The sequence below is a fragment of the Danio rerio genome, chromosome 3, assembly GCF_049306965.1.
Source record: "Danio rerio strain Tuebingen ecotype United States chromosome 3, GRCz12tu, whole genome shotgun sequence".
Lineage (NCBI taxonomy): Eukaryota > Metazoa > Chordata > Actinopteri > Cypriniformes > Danionidae > Danio > Danio rerio.
Window position 1 is genome coordinate 61,001,031 of NC_133178.1, and position 27,912 is coordinate 61,028,942.

General features: G+C 35.0%; 2 protein-coding genes across 5 annotated transcripts in view; one reads left to right on the forward strand and one right to left on the reverse strand.

Annotated features, from left to right (window-relative positions):
• The window catches only part of otop2 (otopetrin 2), a 78,636-nt gene that overhangs the window by 38,567 nt on the left and 12,157 nt on the right, over positions 1-27,912 (forward strand). For all 4 annotated transcript variants that reach the window (XR_012401279.1, XM_073945168.1, XM_001338043.9 and 1 more), the window contains 2 exons: positions 23,603-23,709; positions 26,720-27,078. Coding sequence is in view for 3 of the 4 variants with exons in the window: in XM_073945168.1 (XP_073801269.1) it covers positions 23,666-23,709; positions 26,720-27,078 (403 nt within the window). In the remaining variant the exon portion in view is untranslated. The remainder of the gene's footprint in view (positions 1-23,602; positions 23,710-26,719; positions 27,079-27,912) is intronic.
• ush1ga (Usher syndrome 1Ga (autosomal recessive)) lies at positions 4,897-18,419 on the reverse strand. The gene is made up of 3 exons (XM_002661269.6): positions 18,166-18,419; positions 10,066-10,516; positions 4,897-9,781 (listed from the first exon to the last, which is right to left on the reverse strand). The coding sequence occupies exons 1-3, from the start codon at positions 18,327-18,329 to the stop codon at positions 8,981-8,983; spliced, it is 1,416 nt and encodes a 471-aa protein (XP_002661315.1). The 5' UTR covers positions 18,330-18,419; the 3' UTR covers positions 4,897-8,980.

A 27,912-nucleotide genomic window follows, 5' to 3' on the forward strand; every position in this document is an offset into this window, starting at 1 on the left:
GAAAAAAAATTAGCTAAAAGGGGCTAATAATTTTGTCCTTAAAATGGCTATTAAAAATTTTATAACTGCTTTTATTCTAGCTTAAATAAAACAAATAAGACTTTTTCAAGAAGAGAAAATATTATCAGACTTACTGTGAAAATGTCCTTTCCCTGTTAAACATGATTTGGGAAATATTTAAAAAATAATAATAACAATAAAAAAATCAAAGGGGGTTAATAATTCTGACTTCAACTGCAGGATATATTTTAAAGCATGAATATAGGCTGGTACAATATCAGAAATTATATTTTCCCTCTATCATGTTAAATGAGTTTTCTGAAATTGAACTTGAGTTATCACTGTAAGATGCTAGAGTATCGTGGAAAACATTTGGGTTAATTCAGACTGCCCTTCAACATATTCTAAAGTAGCATGGTATTACAATCTGGCAACATGGAACCACTACATTAAAGAGACGATATGTTGAAAGGCAGAGAGAGCACCTCATTGGATGAACTCATTTTAATTGAGGGCAGGATTTCTATCCAATAAATTAGTTTAGCACCAACTACAAAACAACTATTTACACAATTAAATGCAATTAAGTTGGTCCAACATGGTTTTTATCAAATCAAAGTTTAAATACATTTGTATTTTTGTTTAACTTAAACTTATACTGATACTATCATGTTTGTCTATTGTATCGTACATTTCGAAGTCTCCTAGTTTTATTTTAAGTTATTCTAAACTAACTGAAAGATTTCATGAGTTACAAATACAGTAGATTGAGAATGATCTCAGAACTCAGTTTAGGAGAGTTGTTGCTCATTAAGCAAAGTAACAAACTGCGTTTTTGCTAATCAAGCTGCCAACACCCAAAGCATGGCTGTTTCTGCAAGGTGGCAATCTAAAAACGCAAAACATCACATGAAAATCTTCTAAATCTTCAAACTAAAGTGAAGATTAAACTCGAACTAGTCTTTCTATTAACCCTAAACACCTAAGATTACTCTTATTGTCAACATTTCTCTCTCTTAATTCAATCTCACGCAAAGCATGCTGGGAACCATAAATCCCCTAACCAGATAGCTGGACCAACACAATTCCTTCATGTTGTCCCAACACAAAACGCGTAAGTTAACTTAACGGTTTACAAATTAAAGTGGATTGACCATACAACAAATAAATTGGCTAAAACAATTACAAGAATGCTCCTTTCAGCTCATTTTAAACAGGCAGTTTGAACAAGCAGCAGTACTTTTTTGAGTGAGGGAGGTAACATAGCAATGCTCTTGTTTGTTTTTAGTATATCATGTTGAAACTAAAATCTCAACAGTTGACTCATTAAATATTTAGAGTCACCCTATGTGTGCTTTTAGTGTCTTGTGAATTTTTTTACTTTTCGTAATGGTAAGTAACCCCATGTGCAAATGCGAAGCTCACATAACCCCATATGAAAAGTTTGTTGCCACAACATAACTTTCCATTTTCAAAGAAATCCATCCTCTGTGGACTGTCAGTCCAATTTTAATATTACTGTACATTCATAAATAATGACCTAATAATAATAATAATAATTAAGAATTGAATTAATAACATGGTAACTCAGTGGGTCATAACAGTAACTCAGCAAGAAGGTCGCTGTTCCGAGTCCTGGCTGGGTCAGTTGGCATTTTTGTGTGGAGTTTGCATGTTCGCCCTGTGTTGGTGTGGGTTTTCTCAGGGTGTTCCGGCTTCCCCCACAGTCCAAAGACATGCACTTTAAATTAATTGAATAAGCTAAATTGGCCATAGTGTGTGTGTGTGTGTGTGTGTGTGTGTGTGTGTGTGTGTGTGTGTGTGTGTGTGTGTGTGTGTGTGTGAATGAGTGTGTTTGCGTGTTTCCCAATACTGGATTGCAGCTGGAAGGGTATCCACTACGTAAAACTTATGCTGGAATAGTTGATGGTTCATTCCGCTGTGGTGACCTCTGAAATAGAGACTAAGCCGGAAGAAAACTAATGAATTAATTAATAAAATTCAAACATTTCATTAAGATAAACACATTGGTATAAAGGGAACAAACAAATCAAATTTGAATTCAAAGAATCCAATAAGAATGCATATAAAATGAAGAATAGAATATATAAATATATCAAATTAAAAGTAGACAATATTTTAATTATGTTAAAGGGCACCTAGTTTACTACTTTTTAAAGATAAAATATTAATATTATGGTTCTTCTGAGTGTTCCTGTTTAGGTTCAGTTCAAAACACAATTCAGGTTGTTCTTTTATAATGTGTTAAAAAGTGTCATGTTGAGATCATGTTCACAGCTCGTTGTTATAGGGGTGTGTTGCTTCACATGAAAATTAGTTTCAACTTCCCGCCCCAACTTAACAAGAGGGCGGAGCCAAGAGCTCCCCCACTTTGTGTATGGCAACAGACAGGCAGACAGAGAGAAGCAACATGACTGAGAGGACCAGCATTCAGCTGTACATGTACGACTTGGACACAGACCTGAGAAATCAATATTATTAATGTGCCAGAATGTGTCAAGAGAGGTAGTTACAGAATCATTTGTGTCATTAGCCCCTTTCATACAGCGATACCGGTAAATATCCGGAACATTTCCGGAACTACTTTACCGGTATATTAAAAAAAACGCTGTTCACACAGGCGAGGACGTTACGGAATTTTTCCGGAAAAGAGCATTCACACACCCATCGCAAAATGCCGGTAAATTCTGACATCATTAACCAGAAATGACCTCTAAACGGCTGCGCTTGTGTTTGTAAACATTTGACTACATTACAAACTCTTCGGATGGATCAGTATTGAGTACAACTCTAATGAAAACATAGGGTAACACTTTCGCATGTCGAGATGTTCATGATATGTGTGTGTGCTGGCGCTATGGGCGCTCACAGGCACACGCAAAGCTTGAAGGTAAACAAACAACGGATTATCATGAACATTTTATCGATAATTATTTACACAGCATTAAGAAGGAACATAGAAACATTATCTGACTAACATCTAGCAGCTAAAGGTGTCTGGAAAAAATATTCAAAGGCTTTTATTCTCATAAACCGCGCGCACGTGAATGCGTCTGACTGTTCTGATTGGCTAAAGCAGGTGTCTCACGTCAGCCCGTTCTAGACGTGCACGCGCTTATTACGGCAATCTTCCTTCTACATTCACACAGCGCAGCATTCCGGCAAATTACCGGTAATGTTACAACTTCTCTTTCCGGAAAATAGCCAGAACGAATTTACCGGTATTTTCAAAAAGGGCCTGTTCACACATACAACCTTTCCGGAAAATTGCCGGTAATTTTCCGGAAAGGTCTGTATGTGTGAAAGGGGCTATTGTATAGTTTTACAGCCGCGTCATCCGTATAAGGGTGTAATGATTAACCGGTTTCACTATTAACCGCGCTTTAATTCGTCATGGTTAATAATCATAAAGGCTTCTTAAAACCGCGTTTCTGCACGGATCAAAACTGCATGAACTAAACAAAGTTATGCCAACTGTGTGCTAGTTTAAATTTCCAAGCTTGTACACCGAGACTAATAACCACGCACACTGGATTAACTTTGACTGAGGCTATAACTTAGGCAAGTTCGTTATTGCCAATTGAGGAACGCGCAAGCAAAGCAACACACTCACGCTTTAGAGCAGCACCTAATGTGACGAAGCTTCTGTGACCACGGGAAATGCAAACGGCTGAAGTTTAAGGAAGACGCAATGAAAGTGCACATGTTTTCAAACCCACCTAAAGTTACAAACAATGACGGCGATGAGAGTGATCATGTGGTGAATGTTGATCCGGCAGCCGAGATCAATCGAGTGTTTCGGAGAGAGTGCTGAAAGACTTCGTAGATCAGCTGTTGTTAATGGCCCGAGTCTCGATACTTTGTATTCACTGCGTGTTCAGCGCAAATGGCTGCTAAATGTAAAATCTCTGTTGCTCATTCGCAAAGAGAAGATCAAGGCTCTTGTGTTAAGCCCAATGACCCTTACATCCAAAAATAGAGCAAGGGTGATCAGGGTGAGAGTCAACCGCTTTGACTCATACGCTGAAAATGGCGGACGTGAAACAACAAACTGAGGATATGGTAATGCGCGCATGTCTATTAATATTGGTGGGCCGAGGGACTCCAATCCTACGTCAAGGAGTAGTCGATTTCAAAACCGCTACAATTGGTCCACGTTTTTATGTTGGCAAATTGAAAAAAAGGACTGGGTGTGTTTATATCACCCCAATATGACGGTCTATACACTATACCCTCACACGTCTGTCCAAACAGCTTGAAAAGTAGATTTTTCACCATAGGTGCCCTTTAAAATCACCATTTACACTTTTTATCAACCACATAAATGTAAAATGAAGAAATAAAGAAATAAATAGTACTCCAAGTAGTATATTAGACACATTTATAATATCATTTTTAATATATTAACTGTATTAAAGAGACTGTAGAGCAGGGGTGCTCAACCCTGTTCCTCGACATCTACCTTCCTGCAGAATTTCCCTTCAACCTTAATCAAACACAACTAAACCAACTTGAAGGAGCAATTGGTAATTAAAGTCAGGTGTGTTTGCTGAAATCTACAGGAAGGTAAATCTCCAGGAACAGGGTTGAGCACCCATGCAGTAGAGGTACCTTTAACGTTTCAGGATTGGAGTCCTTCAAACAAGGATGAGCATTGGAGTTCCAAAAGATTCAAAATCACCTGCTGTAAATCGCACTTGCATTATTAAGAGCTGTATGTGCTTCCCTATACGTACAGCAGTTTGCACAAATAGATACATTAACACTTTTAGCCAGGTTTACTGTCAAATCTGTTTTTCACTTTAATGGCTACCACGTGAAATATCTTTACAACAAACATATAATCAGACAGACACATTAAAAGACAAACAAACCTCCAAGATAATGAGTTTAATAGTTATCAACGAATGCCATTATAAATAAAGTTGATGTACGCATTATAAAAGATGGCTGTTAATAAATATTGACGTAAGCAGAGACGGGCTTTAAGGAACGTGCTTCCCTGCAGACCTGTACATGTGCTTACTGACAATAGACTTCAGGAAAATGAGTGCTGTGATAAATTAAATGACTCAGCGTTAACGAGAGCTACGCTCCACGTGTTAAATCTCCAGCATCAACTCGCTTAATCATGCGGCACAAAATTCTTCCAATTGCTCATGTTAAAAAAAAAAGAAAATGCTATGGCCAGATACATGTAAACATTATTTGTAACATAATGTGAAGGTGTAGACCAAGGGTTACCAAATGTGGTCATGGAGGGCTGGTGTCCTGCAGAGTTTATCTCCAACCCTAATCAAACACACCTTTAGATTTCTCCAAGACTGAGGCTGTATCCAAAATCGCCCTCTATGCCGTTAAACCCCACAACATACTTCAATTTAAGTTCATTTGAGGCCAAAAAGATCCTCATAAAGTCTGAGTGATGATATACTATTTTTGAACGTTCAGACGCTGCGGTAGGTAGGGTTGCAAAGCTGTCACACCGCTCAAGTGGACTCCTAAACACAACAACAATGGCGACTGAGAGAAATGTACAGTTCCATACAATTATGGAGCAAACCGCCTTGACACACCACATCGCTTTTTACTTGCCATGGACAGAAAGTGATTTGAACCATTTTTAGAACTTTATCAGACATTGATCAATGCTGTTGTGCTTATCGTTCGGTGTGTAACTCAGAATTCGAACACAAATATGAATACAAAGCATGTCAAAAAACGTAGAGTTCCAGGAAACATCCATCGATTCCATAATCATCACAGACCAATAGTAGCTCTAAGGTGTTTAGGACCAAAGCTAACTCCCCCAAAAAGTTTGCTTTGATGACTGGTTTCAGACTTCTTAACAGACTCAAAACAAAATTTGTTGTGGCTGTATTTTCTTTCTAAATTACGTAATTTCAGTTAATTCCTTTTGAAGTTTACCAAGGCCTTAAACAGACACTATTTGAGGGAGCAGCCATTTTTGGTAGCGTCCAAAACCATATTGTTTGCTCAATCAATGCCACTATGCTCTGCAATAACAAGAGTACAATTGAGAAAGGCTGTGTCTGAAATCGCACACTTCCATACTATAAAAAGAGTATGCGAGCCAAGTAACATGACAGAATTCATACAATTCGAAAAACAGTATGTCAGAAGTATCCGAATGACCTACTACTTCAGGCGAGATTCTGAAGTGTGCATCTAATAGATGCTATTCTATCCCATAATGCACCGCAAGAGAATTCATGAATGGGAGTGAAGCGATGCAACTGACAAGGGTAGGTCACGTAATCATGACAAAATGGCGGCTGTAGTACGTCCGAGTTCTATTCATACTTCTCACATTCAGAACGTTCTAAGGGCCAAGTAGTTCATTTAAATTCAAATGCAGTACCTACTGAGTAGTAGGCGATTTCGGACATAGCCGTACACTCAACAGCTTGAGAATACCCATAATGCACTGTGAGAATTCACACTTCGAATTAATTTCCACAAGATGGCGTCCATAGGGCAATCCTATCTGTGTACCTTTTTAAATAAAATAATATTTAATTGTTGAATTGGCATTTTAAAATGAAACGTTATAAAAATGTATTTGTTTCATTGCTCATAGACAGCATGCTAAGTACTAAATAACTATCAGAGAGTCAACATTTTTATTTTAATTTCTTCATTTTATTTTATCAACCAGCAAAGCACAAACTAAACCACATCCCTTCTGTTCCCCCCGTGCTCCAATTCACTTAGTCATTCTCATTCACTCCTTTAAGTGGACTTTTTAGTGAACTAATGTAAGTCATAGTGAATGAGCCTACGGGGCGATTTTTAGATACAGCCAACAATTAGCTTGTTCCGTTGTGTTTGAAAAGGTTGCTGCTAAATTCTGCAGGACACCGACCCTCCAGGGCCAACCATGTTGACCCCTGTTGTAGACAAAAGCTGCGTCCCAAATGGCACACTATACACTATGTACTTATGCACTTACACACTCAAAAGGATAGCATATTTACGTAGTGTCATCCCAAATTAAACACTGTTTTTTTACTAAGCGGAAATTCAAACCGTTTCCCTAATGACGTCTGTTGGTCGCCAAATCAGTGAAATAAACGACCGAATTATCAAATAATACCTGCCGTGAGTATAACCGCGTTCACCATCGGGAGGCGCTGTAATCACTCTCGTAGGAGAATTTTGCTTTCACCATCCAAAATAAATAGTTATCCAACATGTGCGCCCGATAGCTCCGCCTCTTCCGCTACGTGAGCAAACTTGCGGTCGTTGTGTGCGTGAAGTGTCCATCATTCCACACTTCATTTTAGCGGCTGAATGAGTGCATCATCCGGGTAATTAAAGTGCTCTTATTATTTTTAGAGTTTTCAGTGTGAACACACTACTTACACTATTTATACTACAAAATGGCGTAGAATAGTGCATGCGATTTGGGACGCAGCTACAGACTTTTATACTACATACAGAAATCAGATTCTGTTAACCCATTTACTGTATATTTCAGCATTTGTCCTCCATTTACAAGACAAAGTTGTGATACATCATTTGGATCTTTCTGTGTTTTATTGAGAATAGCTCTGCTGCCATAGTGTGTAGCATACACCAGCTTTGCATGTATTACAAAGAACTTATCAAATTATGTACAACATGTTATGTCTTAAATGACATTTTGTATAGAAATGTGCTGGCACGGATAGCACAGGCACTGAGATGTATGCCCCATAGGGGCAGGAGTATTATAAGAGTGCTTGTAATGAGATGTGACCTCATTTTCGCTCCCTGCGTTTGCCACATGGCACATGATAATCATTACATTTTGAACTGAATAACCGTTTTATGTATATTGCGCTGTTTGTGTCAGTTACAGAGGTAATATAGTCTTTCAGCAACAGCAGTCCACTATAAAGCTCTACTATAAAACCGCTATTGTGTTATTACAACAGACTCTTTATGCATGGATTGTTTTCTAAGTTGGATTTAGGATACATTTACTAAACAGCAACATACTAAAAACTGAAAGGTTTTCCCTTTTGTTTTAGAAAAGCGCAGCTTTCACAAAACCATGTTGTATACTTATATCTGCATGCCAAGCCAGGCATGATAACATTATAAGGGGCATGTGCATATATGTGACCCTGGACCACAAAATCTGAAAGTCTTTAATAAATAAAAAAGTCATATTTGTCGAAGTAGTCAACAAATAAACTGTGACTATGATTTAAAATATTTCTTTTATGCCAAAAAGCATTATTAGGATATTAAGTCAAGATTAAGTAAATATATCAAAACTTAAATAATAATATGCTGTGCCAAGGACCTAATTTGAACTTATTTTTTTGAAACCTCAGCTTCCAAATTTTCAATAGCTTTATCTCTGTTAAATATTCGCCTATCATAACAAACCATACATCAATGGAAAGCTTACCTATACAACTTTTAGAAGTTACATACATCTCATTGTCATAAAATTGGCCCTTTTGTGGTCCATGGTCGCATGAATTATTTCAGTCAAATTGTTATTCAAATATTCGTGCATACCTATATATACATATAACTGCATGTTTACGTGGTTAACACAGTGACAATAACAATATAATTTTCTAAAAAATGTGTTTTTAGTGATGTTGAACCCTAGGGGTTCATTTACACCAGGGGGTTCAGCTCTTCTCATGGAAGGTCCCCATTTTAACACACTTAACCAGCTAGTTATGGTTTTCAGGAACACTAGAAACATCCCGACAGCTGTGCTGGAGTTAAACTTTGCAGGATAGTGGGCCTTTAGCAGCAGGACTGGACACCCCTAGTTTAGGTTTCTATCTCATTAGTTTCTCGACAGTGTTGGCCAAATGTTGACAATGCAACTTTTGCCATCTTCAAAGAAAAATGGCACAAACTCTAGCCTGTAAACTCTTGCTTATTCTTCAACGTTCACTGAGGTAAAACAGACATTAAGGCAAGAACTTCACATCTCAGTGTCTTCTATGGGGCCTGGTTCCTCTAATGTCTCCAGTCGGCGCATACAGGCGTCCATGATCTTCTTGCGGGGTCCCAAGGGGATGTGAATGCCCTTAAGGTCATTGTCTGAGCAGAGTAACAGGGCATCCAGGTCGATCTTCTCTCTTTTTAATATAGGAATAAACTCATTCATGCTTTGCGTGGCCAGGAACACTTCTAGTGGACTAGTGTCGGGCTCATCATCATCATCCAGACCCAACTCCACCTCATCCCAAGGCAGCTCCTGAATGTTCCTCTCCTGCAAGCTATGGGCACTTCCAATGCTGTCGTCATCCAGACTGGGATGCATTCGATTTTGGAGACGCACATTATCGACTCGTTCACTGCCGGTCAGGCTGCCTTCATCTCTGCTACCAATGCCAAAAAGTCCACCGCTCACATAGTTGCGACGGAAAACCATTGTGCCCAGGCCAGGCCGGTTGAAGAGCGAGTCGTGGCCTGAGTCAGTGCTGATCTCGGAGTAGTCCACATCTTGACCATGCAGGTCCGGTTCACTGATGGCACGTGAGATGGCATCCTCGTTGTCACTGGGGAACATGTCACGTATGTTGCGACGAGACCGGTCTTTAGGGTTCACATACGTACCTTGCTTCAGAAACATGACGTCGTTGCCTAGCTGTAAACCAGACAAGGAGCGCACACTTTTCCGGCCATCTTCATAAATCTTGAATGTCCCGTCACCTTGCTTTTTCTTCTCAAGCTTCTTCTGGATTTTAGTTTTGCCCCTGGCTGTGGCATGGATAGTAGCCTAGAACAATAAATTGATAAAAGAAACAACAACACAAATTCAGCAATTGAGGCTTGTAACTAGAAGTGCTCAGAAATTAAAGTTCTGGATAGAAACCGAAATCGATGCACTGTACCGCTCTTGCACTTTGATCTGGGCAGAAACAAGCTTTGCAAGCCATTGAAATGAATGGGTTTCATGGCACAACACTTTCAATGTCCATTGTAAAAATAATGTGTGCCAGAAAATTTGGTGCATCCCTACTAGTTACTAAACACAGGACAAACAACAGGACAAAATCTAACCTGGGAGTATGGCACATTAGTGGCAGTGTTGAAGTGGTGTAACTTGCGACTCAAGGTGCTGCTGGCGTAGCTGGAGAAGCTCATGGCATCAGAAACTGATGCTTCCGTTGCCTCTCGCTGAAACTTCCGCTCCATGCGCCGCCGGTGCCTCTGCTGCAGTTTCACACATTCCTTGATGCGCCGTTCGGCATCCCGGAAGGCCCGGTCCTTCAGTTTGCTTACTAGCTTTGGATTGAGGGCTGTCTGCTTGGCCGCGATAGAGTCCAGATAGCGTACGCAATCCATGTGGTTCTTGGTGGCAGCCATGTCCAAAGGCGTGTGGTAGTCGTTGTCCAGGCACCACACGTTGGCACCAAAGGACACCAGGAAGGACAGGCAGTTGAGATGGCCATTGGAGGCAGCCAGGTGAAGTGGCGTGTTTCCCCATATGTCACACTTATCTGGGTTCCCCCTGAAAGTAATAGATCCATGACAGGTCCATGTCAGACATGGCATTTAACAGTGAAACATCTACTCAGAGCTGATATGATCTAAGTTATATTTAATACATAACATGGCAACACAATTCACAAGTTCATGTGCTAGGTGAAACTGGACACAGCTCGTCTCAGCTGACATTATCACTCGTATTATATCCCCAAAATAGCTGGGACCACGCTGGCAATCCCATGATTTTTTGATTATGTTTTCAGCACAGGCTCGTGATCCGCGAAGGCCGGTAAATAATGCATGAATCTATGAAATGAAAACTTGCCGTGTGTAAAATCCTCAAATGTCATAAGAAGGGCAAACAGGTGTGGTCTATAACCACCCATACGATCTCATAAAGCAAATGTTACTCTCTGTTTTCTCATTTAAGCCAGTAATCCAGGATCATCTCTGTTAATGCTGATCCCGGGCACTGGATCTGTAATATGATCGGCGTCTGAATAAGAGGTCACTCTCTGGGTGTCTTCTTACTAGCAGGAATGGTAGAGTTGCGCAGGTGATGTAACACCAAATTCCTGCGATCGGAACGTAACCGTAGGCTGCCTCAAGAAAGAAACTCATTTATGAACTAATGGATTGGGTAACACTTTATTTTAATGGTCCATTTGAGTATCAGTAGACTGTCTGTTTAATATCTGCTGATACTGCTACTTCAACAGACATTTAACTGACTATAAGAAAACTTTGCAAATACATGTCAACTTACACTAACCCCCTAACTCCAACCTAACAGTCTACTTATTACCTAATGAGAATTAGTTGGCATATAGATGCAATGTAACTTAAATTCAACAAATGGACCATCAAAATAAAATGACCATGGATTGATAATCTGACACTTGAAGTTATGAATGCTTTTAAAAATGCTGGGTTGTTTTAACCCAAATTTGAGTCACTTATGGACAAACAACACACCATTAGGTTAACACACACACACACACACACACACACACACACATATATATATATATATATATATATATATATATATATATATATATATATATATATATATATATATATATATATTAGGGATGCCACGTTTCTCAATATAATATTGAAGCGTACGTTACGACCTCCACGGTTGAATACGCGCTTGTGAATTGCGGTTTTCTCGGTTTTGCGTTTAAATAATTTAAGTGCGTTTTATATCTCCCCGAATTGACTATGTGCCTGTAAGTCCATTAGCTGAGATGAGGAAACTCCTCCCCGTGAGTAAATATCCAATCAACTAGGCTCTAAAGTTAGGGGGCGCTTGACCATCATTCCACACTTTAACATTGCGAGCGGCGTGAAGTGAGGCTAAGACAACAGCTTGTAAGCACCGGCGAAGTGAGGCAACAGTACGAGAAAACACCGGCATCTTTCAAATCTGCGGTGTAAGGACATTTTGTTTTTTCCGGTTAGTATAATGCCAATAAAAGAAAAAACTGTGAACAAAAAATAACTGTGCAAGCATTGTTTTACACGTATAACCATGACTGCACATCTGCAGCGCCATCACCCAGCAATATCACTGTCTTAGGCAGGATAGCATAGAAGGTAATAAAGTCCTCCAAATAGCAACAATCCCTCGCTGAATCTTTCAACCAAACATACCCAACTGGTTCCGAGAGACACATAAAAATAACAATGGCAGTGCGGCTGCTTATTGCTAAAGATGTGCAGCCATTTTCAGTAATTGGAGATGTGGGCTTTTGTCATTTTATAAAAACACTCGGTAACACTTTATAATAACTACACACTATAAATCATTTGTTAAGCATTAGCAAATAGTGAACTCATTATCTGTTAAGAATTAACTCTACATTAATAAATGTTACTAAGCAGTTTATAACTGCAGCTACAAATGCTCTATTCTTGACTTATAAGCACCTATATAATGTGTTTAATGATTGTATTTTTATATTTAGTTAATGATTTATTTTTCATTACTAAATTAAGTATCAAATTATTTACAAACCGTTTGTATTTAAGAGTAGTTGAGGGTTTTTAGGATAATTCAGAATGAGTTAGTAAATGATTAATAAAATATTGAAATCAACATTTATAATTCTTATTATTCAGGCATATACTAATATTTAACTAATATGTTAATAAATGTGTTAATAAATGCTTTATTATCTCAATCTCAACTTAACAGTTTTGTGACCTAATCTAAAGTGAGGACTATTCATGCTTTATAAATCCCTTATAAATGACAAATAAAGGCTCAGAATCAAATGAACGATAATCTGTGCAATCTTATCTAAAAAGTAAAATTACTGTAAAGTTTAAATATTGCCAAATAACAGGAGTGTCAAAATATGACATCCAACTGGATAAAACAACAACAATATAATAATTAAACAATAAAATAAGATGCAATATTTAAACTCTATAGTGATTTTATTTTAGATAAGGTTGCAAAAATGTATTTTTCATTTGAAGTACAGTTTCATTTGTGTATCTTTAAATGAACAGAAATGAATAATGTCATTCTTCCTGTTTAGAATTTAACTGAGCCTTTATTTGTCACATTATAAGGGATTTATAAAGCATGAATAGTCCTCACTTTAGATTAGGTCACAAAACTGCATAATGTTGAGTTAATAAAGCATTTATTAACATATATAGTAACCATTGCTATATGCCTGAACAATAAGACATATAAACTTTTATTTCAATAGTTTATTAATCATAATTCATTCAAAACCCTCAACTACTCTTAAATACAAATGGTTTGTAAATAATTTGATACTTAATTTAGTAATAAAAATAAATCATTAACTAAGTATAAAAAACAATCATTAAACACATTATATAGGTGCTTATAAGTCAAGAATAGAGCATTTGTAGCTGCAGTTATAAACTGCTTACTAAAGCTTATTAGAGTTAATGCTTAACAGATAATGAGTTCACTATTTGCTAATGCTTAATAAATGATTTATAGTGTGTAGTTATTATAAAGTGTTACCAAACACTCGATCCTTGTTACAGACTAAAGTCTTGCATTTTTTTCAGCACCAAGAAAATGAAGATGGTTTATTTATGTTTACTTATGTACAAATATGTTGATTTGAAATGGCCAATTTATCTTTATTAACTTCGCATGTATGTTTATTTTCAAAATGTAGGATTTTATGTGTTCCCCAGTTTGTATATGGGCTACCAGCAGCTGTGAGATTTCAGTGAAAAAATTATACAATACACTAGAAACTAGTGTACTTTCCTTGGCTTTTAAGTAAAACAAAAAAGTATTGCAATAAATAGTCTTTATTATTTTCTCCTTAACCTCTTACTTTTCCTATTGCCTATAGAAAAAAAAAGTAAGTGTCAAGCCATGAGAACTGTTAAAAAACCAAGGTATGTATTGAACCGTGGGTTAACTGTATTGTTGCATCCTTTATATCCTATATATATATATATATATATATATATATTTTTTTTTTTTTTTTTTTTTTTTTACTATTTAAGCAGTTTGGTTTTTGTCCATGTTTGGCCCAAATCTGGTTTGAAAAATATCAGCTAATAGCTATTAGCACACTATTAGTCAAATCTGTTGTGTTGGAATACAAATGCATAAAGATTATAACTGTTCTTATTTTACGCGATTTTCCATATGACTATAAGATGCCTTATGCATATGATTACTGGAACACTTGAAACTAAACTTAGAATAACCCTAGTTATACAATCATTTTATACAGGGTGACTTAAACTGCAATGGAATTTGGTGCATTTAGAGTTAGAGTTAACTTCTTCTTCTTATAATGAACTTTATTTAAAATATACAGCTGAAGTCAGAATTATTAGCCCCCCTTTGAATTTTTTTTTCTTTTTAAAATATTTCCCAAATGACTTTTAACAGAGCAAGGACATTTTCACAGTGTGTCTGATAATATATTTCTTCTGGGGAAAGTCCTATTTGTTTTATGTCGGCCAGAATAAAAGCAGTTATACATTTTTTAAAAGCCATTTTAAGGACAAAATTATTAGCCCCTTTAGTCTAATTTGTTTATCTATAGTCTACAGAACAAACCATCTTTATACAATAACTTGCCTAATTACCCAAACCTGCCTAGTTAACCTAATTAACCTAGTTAAGCCTTTAAATGTCACTTTAAGCTTTATGAAAGTGTCTTGAAAATAATCTAGTCAAATATTATTTACTGTCATCATGGCAAAGACAAAACAAATCAGTTATTATATATGAGTTATTAAAACTATTATGTTTAGAAATGTGTAAAAAACATCAGAAATTGGGGAAAAAATAAACAGGGGGGCTAGTAATTCTGACTTCAACTGTAAAGTCATGCAATATAGTGAAAATGTGCGGCTGTGTCTTTCTGCGTTCTGCAACTATTGCTAGCTGAGCCTGATGAATATTTGATGGCTGACAGGTGAAGCCTTGCAGTGGTGCATTATGGATGAGAAAAGCTGCAAGGTTTTCACAGTTAGCAAAGGGAACTGTGTGTGCTGTACTGGATCAAGCCAGAATTTGGATTATGACCCACTAACCTGCCTGACCTTGATTTTTGGCATGCCACCACATATATTTATCATATACATTTACTGCCCTATAAAAGAGACTCTTATCCCATGCTTTATAATCAGACGCCACTGCAGTTGTCTAGCATTGTGAGTTACGAACTGTCATTTTCACCCCACTAATACTGTCAGACCATAGGAAATATGGCATTTTTAAAATCACTGGAACAGGAGTATTATATAATAGCATATGCTATCTCCTAACAATGACTGCTATATGATCCCAACCACCCATAAATGCCTATTTTTACTGTCGGTTCTATTTTTACCATCACTTTATCATCATTACTTTTTAACGACTTCTAATAGCTGATCCACGATGAGCCAGATTTGGTTCTCATGTACCGAACGACCTCTCTAGAAACCCATTTCTGCAAAGGTATCGTGGGAAACCATGCTTCAGGGATCCATCAGTGCCATTGACTTAATCACTACAGAGAAGAAACACCCAAATGAGGGGATTAATTGCTGAATCCCTATGTGTACACGAGCATAAGTTGGCTCTAAGCATAGAAATGCGATGCTTGCTTTGCTTTATGTGAAGGCGATCACACGATAGCGAGCGAGCTTTCATCGCTTAAACTGTCCGGTTACCCATTCAGGACTTTAAGGGGAGCGGGAGAACTTCTGACAATTAAGAGCTTTTGTGAAGGGCCTGTAGGTCCGCTGAGGAAATCAGGTCAGCTCCGATGAAAGCTTTTGTGTGTTGGCTTTTATCTGTGCTCTATCATCAGCAATAACAGAGCGGGATGTGGGACTGTTAATGCATTGTTGGTCCTAAAACAACTCAAATGACACTGCGAGCAAATGAGGGCCACAACAAAGCAGCACATTCAGTACTGTATAGATGCCTTAAAGTGGATTGATGGTATACATTTTTAAACAGTTCATGAATTAGCAGGCAATCGAACCTATGACCTTGCTGCTGCTAGCAGCAGGCTTTTCAGTAAGCTACCGGGACATATACAAATACTCACATATGTATGCAAAGTAGTAGCCTGCATCTTTCATTATGCAACCAAATGCATTTGTTTTGTTCATCATATCTGACTCATGACAATTTAAAAAGGCTTTACTACATATAAAGCCAAAGGAATTGGTTATTGTCATTGAACCAAAGTTCAATGAAGAAGACAGTTTTTAACAATGTATTAATCTTTGGTTGCTTAGATGGGAATCAATCAATGTGCCAAACAGATACGGTTACTGTATTAAAACTTAATTAACTTTTGCAAGGAAAGGGACATTTTAACATTCAAAAACATTCAGATTTGTTGAACAGAAAACAACTGCACTTTAGCAAAGTTCAATCTACGCTGATTTACTTTACAATTAGAAAGAAAATTGTTTTACTTAACTAAAAATGATTACAAACTTTTGTAGACTTCTAAAGAGTAGATTATATACAGTGTATACAGTTAAAGTCAGAATTATTAGTTCCCCTTTGAATTTGTTTTCTTTTTTAAAATATTTCCCAATGATGTTTAACAGAGCAAGGAAATTTTCACAGTATGTCTGATAATATTTTTTCTTCAGCAGAAAGTCTTTTTTGTTTTATTTCGGCTAGACTAAAAGCAGTTTTTAATTTTTTTAAAAACCACTTTAAGGACAAAATTATTAGCCCCATTAAGCTATTTTTTTCTACAGAACAAACCATCGTTCTACAATAACTTGTCTTATTACCCTAACCTGCCTAGTTAACCTAGTTAAGCCTTTAAATGTCACTTTAAGCTGTATAGAAGTGTCTTGAAAAATATCTAGTCAAACATTATTTACCGTCATCATGGCAAAGATAAAATAAATCAGTTAGAAATGAGTTATTAAAACTAATATGGTTAGAAATGTGCTGAAAAATTCTTTTCTCCGTTAAACAGAAATTTGGGAAAAATTTAACATTTTTAGGGGGGCTAAAAAATCTGACTTCAACTGTATGTATGCAAAATAGTAGCCTACAAGGTTTTCATGTTTCATGATGCAACCAAATGCATTTGTTTTGTTCATCGTATCTGACTCTCTTCCTTTCCCATTACAATTAAAATGATGTAGTCGTTTAACATTAAAAACAACCAAAGGTTTTTAATGATTTCTTTTTGTAAGTAATCTTTAGTTGTACAAATGAGAATCAATCAATGTGCCAAACAGACATGGCTACTACAAATGTACTGTAATAAAACTAATTTTCGCAAGGAAAGGGACATTTTAACAGAAGAACAAACAACAAACAACCGCACTTGTACAAAGTTCAGTCTGATTAGGAAAAAACTCTTTTAATTTAGTTAAAAGATAGAAATGAATACAGACTTTTACAAAAAAATTAAAAATAAATTAGAAATTCACAATTTCTGTTTAACGGAGAGAAGGTTTTTTCAACACATTTCTAATCATAATAATTTTATTAACTCATTTCTAATAACTGATTTATTTTATCTTTGTCATGATGACAGTAAATAATATTTGACTATTTGCAAGACACTTCTATACAGCTTAAATTGACATTTAAAGGCTTAACTAGGTTAGTTAGGTTAACTTGGCAGGTTAGGGTAATTAGGCAAGTTATTGTATAACGATGGTTTGTTCTGTAGACTATTGGAAAAATATATATAGCTTAAAGGGGCTAATAATTTTGTCCTTAAAATTGTGTTTAAAAACTTAAAAACTGCTTTTATTCTAGCCGAAATAAAACAAATAAGACTTTCTCCAGAAGAAATAATATTGTCTGACATACTGTGAAAATTTCCCTGCTCTGTTAAACATCATTTGGGAGTATTAAAAAAAAGGGGGAAAAAATTCTTACAGTTAAACTTACCATGTATGGCATTATGTTAATAGGGCCACACTTTGAGCAACACCACCATAAACATCGTGAGAACTGGAATAAGGAAGTAAACTGGAGAACAGCAAGTGCCTCACACACTATTAATCAAATCCTCATCCTTCATGACACCACTATTATGAAGTGACGACCAGGGCTCGTTCCTGCGTAATGCTGTCTTGCATGAAGCGTAAACATGCCGGCTAAACACCTGAAAGATCAACAGTTTGTGGTTTTAATGAAAAGAGCGATAGGAGGCTGGGTCTTACCCTCTCCCTGCGATCAGCCGCAGCGCGTCCAGGTTGCCGTGGTACGCGGCCCATAGGGTCGGTGTCATGCCATCTTCATCCGGCGCATTCAGGTCCTTCCGCGTCGCTTCTTTAAGCAGGTCGAGGTAGCCATCCCGAGCTGCCTTGTGGTATTTGTCATTCATGGTGATCTCGAACCTCAGCCTCCATCACTCTCTCGCGGGCGCTGAGCATCAGGTTTGGAGCCCCGAGCGGTGCGCGCGCGTCAGGCGCCTGGAGTTTCCAAGGAGACTCGGACGCGCCGCTACCGCGAAGGCGTGGCTTCAGCTCTGAGCAAACAAACACAATCTGTTCCCCTGAAGAGACTCAAAATAATGGCGTTTGAGGGAAGAAAAACTTTTAAAAGTACTTAAAGAGTCCATATAAACATAAAGATTCAAATGCAATTCATTAACAAAGCATTGTAAATTCTATAATATATGTAGTACCGCGTGATATATTTTACTATAGTTCAAAACACTATAATATTTAATTCAAGAGTCTAGTAAAATACTAAAATGCTGTAGACTTTTGTAGTAAATACTATAGTTTTTTGAACTATAGTAAAGTGTATTATGTTGTACTCTGTATATATTATAGTATTTACAATGCTTACAACGGATGACAACTACAGTAAACTGATAAACTTCAATATTGTAGTATACTTTACTACAGTAAATGTTGGTGTATTGAAGTAATATGTGCAATTCTACATTGTTAGGTCGTTAAAACTAGAGTATTAGGTGATTTCTTTGATGTTGTGTGACCATAGCATTTGTCGAATTCCTACAGCAGATTAATTCAAGTGTTTTACTATAGTATTGTTCGTAAACAATAATATATTTACTATAAGCTACTATAGAACTACTTTTAAATGTGCGAAGAAATGTTCATGTGTTATAAAAAGCTTACATTTAAATAAAGGCAAGTCACCTTTATTTCTATCTACAGCTGATAGATATTTATATAAGAATATAAAGGCAAATAATAAAAGTCAGTTAAGAACAATCGCTAACACTTTACAGTACTGGTGCACTGATTAAAAAATGCTTAACTAATACACAGATAGTTAACTAAATAACCCAGCCATTTGTTAATGAATACTGCATCCGCAACAAATGAACATTCTGTGATCTATAAGTAACCCTTAAATTGAATTCATTAATTCCCTAATAACATATCAGATTATCTAATAATGTAAATTCTTGTTCATTTCACCAATATTCCAAGATATGTACTTCATCTTCCAGTTGTCTGCTCGAGTCAATTATTAGCTAATGATTTGTAAAGGGATCGTTATGTTGTGACTCGTTGAAGCACATGTGCTGTTAACTAATTGTTAAGTAATATTATGGTTATTGATTTTGAATGAGGTATTCTGTCAGTCACGTGCCTCAACCAGTAAAGTCCTAACACCGTCTCTTTGCAAATGATTAGCTAATGATGACTTAAACAAGATAACAATGCTGCTGAAATGCATGGCTTTGGCTACTTGAGGTAATTAGCAAATTAATTTACCCTGTTAAAACAATTCAGGGTTGTAATGACCCAACATTGATGACAACCCAACATTTTAGAGTGTATATTACATATTATTAAGGATTAATTTAACTATTAATACCTCAAGTAGCCAACTATTAATAGTTCATAAATTAATGAATCCATTATTAATAATCATTAGCAATCATTAATAAATGGTCGAGTCATACGCTATATCTCATGATCTATCTATTTATTTTGTATTATTTGATGCATAATTGTTTACCTATAATGTACAGTTTTTTCAAAAATATTGTTATTGTCATTATTGTGGGGTGTAAAGTGTAGTTCTAGATATATTAAAACTGATTCAGTTTGCTTTAATGCAAATGTCACTGTTGAAGGTCCATCCACTGCTTAAAATGTCACTCAAAGATTTTAGGTGAGTATAGTTGTAGTATCAGTTTTCATACAGTACGTTAAAATATGCTAATAAAACATCTAAGCTGAGAACATCTGTGAAAAATGTGCAAGCAAATGTTTGAGTTCCCTTTACTTGTTGGTTTCTACTGTGCTTAAATTGTTTTAGAACTTAAATGGAGTAAATTCACTGTACTCAGATATTAGTTTTTTTAACTTAAATGGTATTAGGGCAATTGCTGTTTTTTGTGTATCAATAGAATAAGTTCACAGTACTTGAATATTCATTTATAAACTTAAAAGGTTTTAAGGCAATTGTTTGTTTTGTGAACTCAAATGGAGTAAGTATAAGGTACTCGAATATTAGTTTTTCAACTTAAAAGGGTTTTAAGGCAATTGTTTGCTTGTTTTGTGTACTCAAATTAAGTAAGTTCACAGTACTCAAATATTCATTTATGCACTTAAAAGGTTTTAAGGCAGTTGTTTGTTTTGTGTGCTCAAATGAAGTTCACTGTACTCAAATATTCATTTATAAACTTAAAAGGTTTTAAGGCAATTGTTTCTTTTGTGAACTCAAATGGAGTAAGTTTACGGTACTCGAATATTAGTTTTTCAACCTAAAAGGGTTTTAAGGCAATTGTATGTTTGTTTTGTGACCTCAAATGAAGTAAGTTCACAGTACTCAAATATTCATTTATGGACTTAAAAGGTTTTAAGGCAATTGTTTGTTTTGTGAACTTAAATGGAGTAAGTTTACAGTACTCAAATATTAGTTTTTCAACTTAAAAGTTTTTAAGGCAATTGTTTGTTTGTTTTGTGTACTCAAATGGAGTAAGTTTAAGGTACTTGAATATTAGTTTTTCAACTTAAAAGGTTTTAAGGCAATTGTTTGTTTGTTTTGTGTACTCAAATGAAGTAAGTTCACTGTACTCAAATATTCATTTATAAACTTAAAAGGTTTTAAGGCAATTGTTTGTTTTGTGAACTCAAATGGAGTAAGTTTAAGGTACTCGAATATTAGTTTTTCAACTTAAAAGGGTTTTAAGGCAACTGTTTCTTTTGTGAACTCAAATGAAGTAAGTTCAATGTACTCTAATATTCATTTATGAACCTAAAAGGTTTTAAGGCAATTGTTTGTTTTCTGAACTCAAATGGAGTAAGTATAAGGTACTCAAATATTAGTTTTTCAACTTAAAAGGGTTTTAAGGCAACTGTTTGTTTTGTGAACTTAAATGAAGTAAGTTCACAGTACTCAAATATTCATTTATAAACTTAAAAGGTTTTAAGGCAACTGTTTGTTTTGTGAACTCAAATTAAGTAAGTTCACAGTACTCAAATATTCATTTATGAACCTAAAAGTTTTTAAGACAATTGTTCATTTTGTGAACTCAAATGGAGTAAGTTTTTCGGTACTCGAATATTAGTTTTTTAACTTAAAAGGTTTTAAGTCAATTGTTTGTTTTGCATACTCACATGTAGTAAGTTCACTGAACTTAAATATTCGTTTTCGAACTTAAATGGTTGAAGGCAATTGTTTGTTTGTTTGTTTTGTTTATTTACATATTCATTTTTGAACTTAAATGGTCTAAGGCGATTGTTTTGTGTACTCAAATATTAGTTTTTGAACCTAAATGGTTTAGAGCAATTGTTTGTTTATTGGTTTGTTTGTTTTTAGAATAGCTTGAGTATACTTAACTTGTACTTTGCTCAAAAGGTTTTGTGTACTCAGATATTCATTTTTGAACTTAAATGGTTTAGGGTGATTGTTTGTTTTGTGTACTCAAATGAAGTAAGTTCGCAGTACTAAAATATTAGTTTTTGTATGTAAACAGTTTAAGGCAATGCTTCGTTGCTGTTCGTTTTCTTTCAAATTTTTTGAGTTCCCTTAACATAGATGCTTTTACACTGACACGTCTCAGCATCTTTTAGTTAAAACATTTATTGTCTTGCAAAGATTTGTCCAATTGGTGTTGCACAGAATTTAATATGTGACAACAGTTTTCCTCCAATCCACAGCATTGTATCCAATATCTCAAGTTATCAGCATTGACTATCAACATGATTCTCTAATGTGTCACGCTGTACCACATTCTTTATTTTTAAATGTACATTTTAAACAACAACGAATTAGTTTAATATTTTGTTATCAGATTTATTTAATGTGTGAAATGTAAAACTGTGCTTTTGGGGATTTTTAATACTAATATTAAATTTACTTGTGGCTTTGGTGGCCAGATATGTTTCAGAGTGCATGCGTATATTATGTGACCAGGGTTGTTTATTTTGTTATGGTCAATAATATTAGCCCCTGAAACAAATAAGCATTTTTTGATTGTCTACAGAACAAACTATTGCTTTCCAAAAACTTGCCTGTAGTAACTCGCCTATAGTTAACCAAATTAATTTAGGTAGCCCTTAAATTAGGTTTAAAATGTTAAAAAATTGTAAATTGTAACTCATTTAAATTGTAAAAACTAAAATTTGAATTCAAATAATTTTGAGCTACTCGTAAACATTAAACTGCACTCAAATTATTGTTGCTGCTTGTTCAAACTACCTGAATCAACTGAATTAACACAGTTCTTGAGGTTTATTTGGGACAACTTAATTGTTTTATGTACAGTCCACTTAAATTTGCAAAAACAATTGTGTTAAATATTTTTTTTAAGAGACAGTTTTTGTTGAGACAGCATGAAGGAACTGTGTGGAACCCAGGATTTCTTACAGTGTAGACTAAAAATGCAGGGATCCACACAATGCGTTCAGGTTGTCCCAACACAAACCGGTCACAATTTACAATAAGGTTCATTAGTTAATGTTAATTAATGCATTTACTAACGGAAACAAACAATGAACAATACATTTACTACTCTATTTGTTCATGTTAGTTAACGTTAGTTAATGAAAATACAGTAGATCATTGTTAGATCATGTTAACTCATGGTGCATTAACTAATGTTAACAAGCATGGACTTAAATGTTAATAATGCATTAGTAAATGTTTAATTATGATTAATAAATGCTGTACATGTGTTGTTCATGATTAGTTCATGTTAGTAAATGCATTAACTACTGAACCTTATTGTAAAGTGTTACCCACAAACCAATTAAGTTAACTAAACAAATTTAATTCAATTGAACATAAAACAAGTTATCCCCTAAGAAAATGTCAAGAATTGTGTTATTTAAGCTCACTTCGCATAAGTAGTCTGTACAAGCAGCAACATCCTCTTTAAGATCTGATTCCTTGTTTCTCACAGGAAAGTGAATACAGTGCTTTTAAATGTGGTAAATTCATCTATAACTTTATACCACCTCTGCCATTAAAAAGCTGGATTAATAACTGTATCATTGTTATTTATGGTAGGGGAATATGCGTGCATGCCGTATAAATCATGATGTCCCGTCGCTGTGGCATTATCATACACTCCACTGGAGGTTGAAGATTTATGATTTAATGGCGGGAGATGTTCATACATTGTGTTCTGATTATCTGTGTACTGTGTGTTGTGTCTGACAGGTTACAGGCCCTTCAGCGTTACCGCTGTAAATCAGCGTGTTTCAGAGTGAATATATACATGACATGAAGTGGATGGCTCCTCAGAAGGCCAGCGGATCCTACTCGTGGTAAGTGAAGGACACACTGACACATATCTCTAGTGTTGTGTTACTGTCTTTTATACATGCTTTTTAAGAGCAGCTGCTGGTTGGATAATGCAAATGTATGCTTAAAAATGTACTGTTCAAACTACTTGAGTTTTTGGAGACAACTTATTTGTTTTATGTTTAATCCATTTACATTTGCAAAAACGATTAAGTTGACTTAATCGATTTGTGTTTGGACAACAGTATTCATTAGTTTGTGTTTACTTGTGAAATGCTAAACTCTTAAAAATTGGGTATTTCAATCCAATTTTGGGTGAAATATGGACAAAACCAACCAAGTTCATTTTTTTATTAAATGTATGCTCACAGCTTATTTTACAGTATGATTCTCGGTATTAACAAACCCTAAACTATGATGTTTGGCGTAATTATGACTTAATTTGCTGCTCATTAATACACTGTAAAACCCAACTGTCAACTTTATCAGATGAAATGAGTGTGGTTAACTCAAAATTTACTAAAAGTTAATTCTACTCATTTGAAAAGAGTCTTGAACTCGGTGTTGAAGGTAATGAGTTAATTAAATATCTCACTTAAATGGAGTAAGTTCACAGTACTCATGTAGATTAGTTTTTTTTAACTCAAATGGTTTGTTGCAATCGGTTTTCTCAAATGGTTTAAGTTGTCTTAACCTATTGGTTTTTACAGTATTCAGTTGGTTTGAGTTCTCTTCATTTATTGGGTTATACTGTACTCAAATTGCTTAGTTTACTCAAATGGATTAAGTTCACAGTACTCATTATTAGGATTAGTTTTTGAACTTAAATGGTTTGAGTAACTTTTAACTTTTTGGGTTTTACAGTGTGGTTATAAATGTAGTAGTTGGGTTTAGGTTTTGTGTGAGATTGAGGAAGTGAAATAAAATCATGCTTTATGAGTATTACAGTTTTTTTATTGGTTTTAACTATTTTTAAAAGCAAAAAAAAAAAAGTTGAGTTAACTCAAACCATTTGAGGAAAATGAGTTGAATTAACTACACTCATTTCATTTGATTAAGTTGACTGTTGGGTTTTAAGTTTAAGTTTTAAGCCAACATTTGGGTGAGTTACACATTTGATTAGTGTTGGTTGAAACAACCCAGCATTTTTAGAGTGTAACCTATGTTATGAAAATGTTTTGATTTATAGTATACTCTTAAAAATAAATAAAACAATAAAAAATATATATAATTATATATATAAATAAAACCTATTTTTGCAACCTTTATTTATTATACATTAATATATTATATATTATATATATATATATATATATATATATATATATATATATATATATATATATATATATATATACATACATACATACATACCACATACATACATAAATATAATAAATATAATAATATATATAATAATATATATATATATATATATATATATATATATATATATATATATATATATATATATATATATATATATATATATATATATAATTATTTATTGAGTACCCAATTACAACTTCCCAATTCTTCCCAATGAATCAGGTTAGCTTAATCGATGTTGGGACAACATGAAGGAATTAGGTTGTATTGTGCCAATCTACTGTATTGTGCCACTTATATATATTGTGCCATATATATATATATACAGTTGAAGTCAGAATTATTAGCCCCCCTGAATTATTAGCGCCCCTGTTTATTTTTTTCCCCTATTTTTGTTCTGTTCTGGGAAGACTGTTTCAGCACATTTCTAAACTTAATATTTTTAAAAAATATATTTATTTTATCTTTTCCATGATGACAGTAAATAATATTTTTACTAGATATTTTTCAAGACACTTCTATACTGCTTAAATTGACATTTAAAGGCTTAACTAGGTTAGTTAGGTTAACTTGGCAGGTTAGGGTAATTAGGCAAGTTATTGTATAACGATGGTTTGTTCTGTAGATTATTGGAAAAATATATATTGTATAGCTTAAAGGGGCTAATAATTTTGTCCTTAAAATTGTGTTTAAAAAAGTAAAAACTGCTTTTATTCTAGCCGAAATAAAACAAATAAGACTTTCTCCAGAAGAAAAAATATCATCAGACATACTGTGAAAATTTCATTGCTCTGTTAAAAATCATTTGGGAAATATTTAAAAAAGAAAATCAAAATCAAAAGGGGGCTAATAATTCTGACTTCATCTGTATATATATATATATATATATATATATATATATATATATATATATATATATATATATATATATATATATATATATATATATATATAAATATTGGCTACATATTTAAGTATATTGAACATAAAACAAGTTGTCCCAAAAAAAACCCCAATAATTGTGTTGATTCAGCTCATCTTAAATAAGTAGTTTAACCAAGCAGCTAAAAAAATCATTTTATGAGTAAACACTCACAGAACACACACACACACGCACACACACGCACACACACGCACGCACACACACACACACACACACACATAAAAAGAAACAATGCACAATACAACAGAACTCAAATATTTACAATGAAATTGGGTGAGGCTCAATATTGCAATGGTTTTGAGAAAAGAAAAAGTGCTGTAAGCCGAGTAAATACAGGCTTTAATATTTTGACAACAGATATGATTGAAGTAAATAATATCGGCCTGGTGACTCAGAGCTGAGGGTGTCTGACCGGCGCTTTTTTTTGCATCGTTTCCTTCATTACTAAACAGAGCGTACAGGTAGCCCTCTTGTTAAACACTGTTATCACAATAGCGGAGCTCTGTTGGCTGGCCGCGCTCCAGAGCAAGCAAAAGGTTGAAAAGCTCTCCTAGATTTCCAATATTCGTCGATGCGGGGCCCTTTAGATGTGGGGCCGGACGTAAGCGGAATAGAGCACACCTGATTGGTTGAATGCTTTCACAGGTTCATGTATATATAGAGCTCGAGGAAGCTGGACTCATATTTTAGTTGTTGTCATTTTTGATTCATCTCCACATGCTTCACAACCAGATATTTTGATTGTGTTTTCTTGTGGACAGCTCAAGCAACATGTCGACAAAGGCAGATCTAGAAGCTATGGAGAACCAGATATCCACCATCCAAATCAGCTCCCATGGAGAGACGCCTAACCGGGGGTTCAAGCCTGTGGAGAAGGGCCGCAATTGGGGATGGCTCCTGTCTGGGTTCATCTCCTTAAACGCTCTGCTTTTGGGAATCGCCATCGTGAGTGGAAGTGTCTTCAACAAGGTCCAGATCACTTCCTCTCACCTTTTGATCTTCCTCATCTTGCTGGTCATCCTGTCCACTGTGTGGATGCTTTACTATAAAGTGCACACTTCCCGGGTGTACCGCGCAGTGCTCTACAAGGACAGTCATGCCGGACCTGTTTGGCTGAGAAGTACGTTGGTTCTTCGTCTTCCAGGAGATCTTGGGAAATTAATTTGGTAACACTTTATTTTGATGGTCCATTTGACGATTAGTAGACTGTCTGTTTAATATCTGTTGGTACTTCTGCTAAACAGACATTTACAAACTTTATAAGTACATATCAACTTAACCCTGACCCCGACCTAACAGTCTACTTATAATCTAATGAGAATTGGTTGGCATGTAGATCCAATGTAACTTAAATTCAACAAACGGATCATCAAAATAAAGTGTGACCATTACCTTGTTGAAAATTGTGTTGATTTACATGTGGTTGCACTCTCAGAAATGAAGGTACAGGAGCTGTCACGGTGGCAGAATCTTTTCAAAAGATACATATTTGTACCCAAAGAGTTCACAGGGGAACCTCAAAGGTGCATATTAGTACCCAAATGAACCCAAAAAGTCCCTTTAAGGTACCATTTTGAACCCTTTAGGTGCAAATATACATTCCCTTTGAAAAGGTACTGCCCCAATGACAGCTCCTGTACCTTTATTTCTGAGAGTGTGTTATACAGTTCAAATTTGAACCAATTTTCTAATATAGGATTTAAAAAATTATAGAATTTCCTATTTTTCTTCTATAGATGTTTTTTTCTGCCTTATATTTTTAGTTGAAAGGAAATATTTAAAAACTATATATATATATATATATATATATATATATATATATATATATATATATATATATATTATTTTTTTTTTTTAACTGCACTATAAAAAAAGAAAAATTGACTCAACTTAAAATATTAAGGCAACAAACTTCAGAACATTTTTGAGTTGACTTAACTTTCAACCTAATTAC